Source organism: Carlito syrichta, unplaced genomic scaffold, assembly GCF_000164805.1.
Source record: "Carlito syrichta isolate Samal-C Ts95f unplaced genomic scaffold, Tarsius_syrichta-2.0.1 Scaffold274448, whole genome shotgun sequence".
Taxonomy (NCBI): Eukaryota; Metazoa; Chordata; class Mammalia; order Primates; family Tarsiidae; genus Carlito; species Carlito syrichta.
Window position 1 is genome coordinate 5,391 of NW_007218544.1, and position 2,231 is coordinate 7,621.

The 2,231-nt window shown below is 53.5% G+C and overlaps 1 protein-coding gene across 1 annotated transcript in view; it reads left to right on the forward strand.

The window, feature by feature from the left end:
- LOC103254312 (DENN domain-containing protein 2A-like) overlaps positions 1-2,231 on the forward strand; it is an 11,889-nt gene that overhangs the window by 4,992 nt on the left and 4,666 nt on the right. Inside the window, exon 4 of the mRNA XM_008052438.1 lies at positions 1,048-1,293. Within this exon, the coding sequence (XP_008050629.1) occupies positions 1,048-1,293 (246 nt within the window). The remainder of the gene's footprint in view (positions 1-1,047; positions 1,294-2,231) is intronic.

Genomic DNA, 2,231 nt, shown 5'->3' on the forward strand with positions numbered 1-2,231 from the left:
AGGCTGAGGTGAGTGGATTGCCTGAGCCTGCGGCTTCGAGACCCGCCTGGGCAACTTGGCAAGACCTCCTCTCTACAATAAATAAAAAACCAGCTGGGCGTGGTAGCGTGTGCCTGTAATTCCGGCTACTCAGTAGGCTGAGGCGGAAGGTTTGCTGGAGCCCAGTGGGTCGAGGCTGCGGTGGCCAGGAGCGGCCACTGCACTCCAGTCTAGGTGACGGAGTGAAACTCCAACTCAAAAATAAATAAATAAATAAAAAAGAAAGCCGGGCTTGGTGGCTCAGCCTGTAATCCCTCGCCTTTGGGAGGCTGAGGTGAATGGATTGCCTGAGCCTGTGGGTTCGAGACCCGCCCGGGCAGGCAAGACCTCATCTCTACAATAAAATCAAAAAATTAGCCGAGCGTGGTAACATACGCCTGTAATTCCAGCTACTCAGAAGGCTGAGGCGGAAGGATCGCCGGAGCCCAGCAGGTCGAGGCTGCAGTGGCCGGGAGCGGCCACTGCACTCCAGTGTGGGTGACAGAGAGACTCCAACTCAAAAAATAAATAAATAAATAAAAATAAAAAAGAATAAAATAAAGGAGGGAAAGAATCCAGGCATGGTGGCTCACACCTGTAATCCCAGCACTTTGTGAGGTGGAGGCGAGAGCATTTCCAGAGCTCAGGGGTTTGAGACCATCCTGGGCAACTTGTCTAGACCTCATCTCAACAATAAAAGTCAAAAAATTAAGCTGGGTCTGAGAGTGCGCACCTGTAGATCTGGCTACTTGGAAGGCTGAGGCAGAAGGATTGCCTGGGCCCAGCAGGTCGAGGCTGCAGTGATTGTGAGCATGCCACTGCACTCCAACCTGGGCAACAGAGTGAGACTCTCACTCAAAAAAATAAAATAAAGGAGGGAAAGAAAGGACTTAATAATTTAGGGTAGCCATTTCTCTGCATAACCACCATTTTCATCCAGCAACCAGCAGCTACTGTTCTTTGACTACTGACTGGCTGCGGCCCAGCCTGTCTGCCCTCACCATGCCTGGCCTTTTCTCCTTTGCTCAGGCCCCGGGTCCAGCCCCTTGAATGAGGTGGTGTCTGAAGCCTTTGTCCGCTTCTTCGTGGAGATAGTGGGCCACTACTCCTTGTTCCTGACTTCGGGCGAGCGCGAGGAGAGGACCCTGCAGCGAGAGGCCTTCCGCAAAGCTGTCTCCTCCAAGAGCCTCCGCCGCTTCCTGGAGGTCTTCATGGAGACCCAGATGTTTCGGGGCTTCATCCAGGAGCGAGAGCTGCGCCGGCAGGATGGCAAGGGTGAGGAGTATCTTCCAGGTTGGGGCCGAGTCAGCTAGAGATGCCCAACCTCCAGGTGGCTGAGTCAGGAGAGTAGTCACAGGGCCAGGGCCTCCCTGAGACCTTGCAGTCATGCCCTGTCTGGACTGATGGAAACAGACCCTCCCCTGCCTTCTCCCCATCCCCTCTACTAGCCTCTCCCAGAACCACATCCCAGTGTTCGTGGCAAGTCTCCTTCTAGTTTATTCTTTCCAACTTGATGGAACTCTCAAGAACATCCTTCCCTTCCTCTCTCTGCCACTCTCTACTTTTCCTCAGGCCTCCTCGCATCCCCTCTGCCCTTCTTTCCTCCCCCCTCCCAGGGTGTGGGACAAGGGCAGGGATAGGCTGAGACAGAGGAGGAGAAGTCTCGAGTGCCCTCCGCCTATGTGAGTCCTGCCCCGCACCTGCCTCCGCAGGGAAGGCTTCAGCAGCAGCCGCCTGACTTGACCTGCAGGGCTGATGCCTCATTTCACCACCAGAGTCCTGCACTCGGTGTCTCCACGTTCTTTTCTCTCCTGCCTCTCCCTATCCTTGTCTGCTTGATTCCATCGTATTTCCAGGGATGGAGGGAGGGAGGGAGAGGCAGGAGAAACAAGAAAAACCATTCCAGTCTCTCTCACATTATGGTAAGCCCTTTGGTAGTCTAAATCCAGACTGTTATTGGAGTTAAACCAGGGAAGGGGAGCATCCTTGGTCATTACGGATAACTGCAGAGCAGGGCAGGTCCAGGGGAGTGCCTGGCCTCCAGTTTGGTAGACTCTGGTGTTATGAATTCACACTGAGATAAGACTCTAAATCCCTGAATCTCCAGAGCTCCTTGTGCAGTAAAGACAAGACAGAAATGCTGCTTCTTCTTTTTTTTTTTTTGAGTTGGAGTCTCACTCGGTCACCCATACTGGAGTGCAGTGGTCGATCCC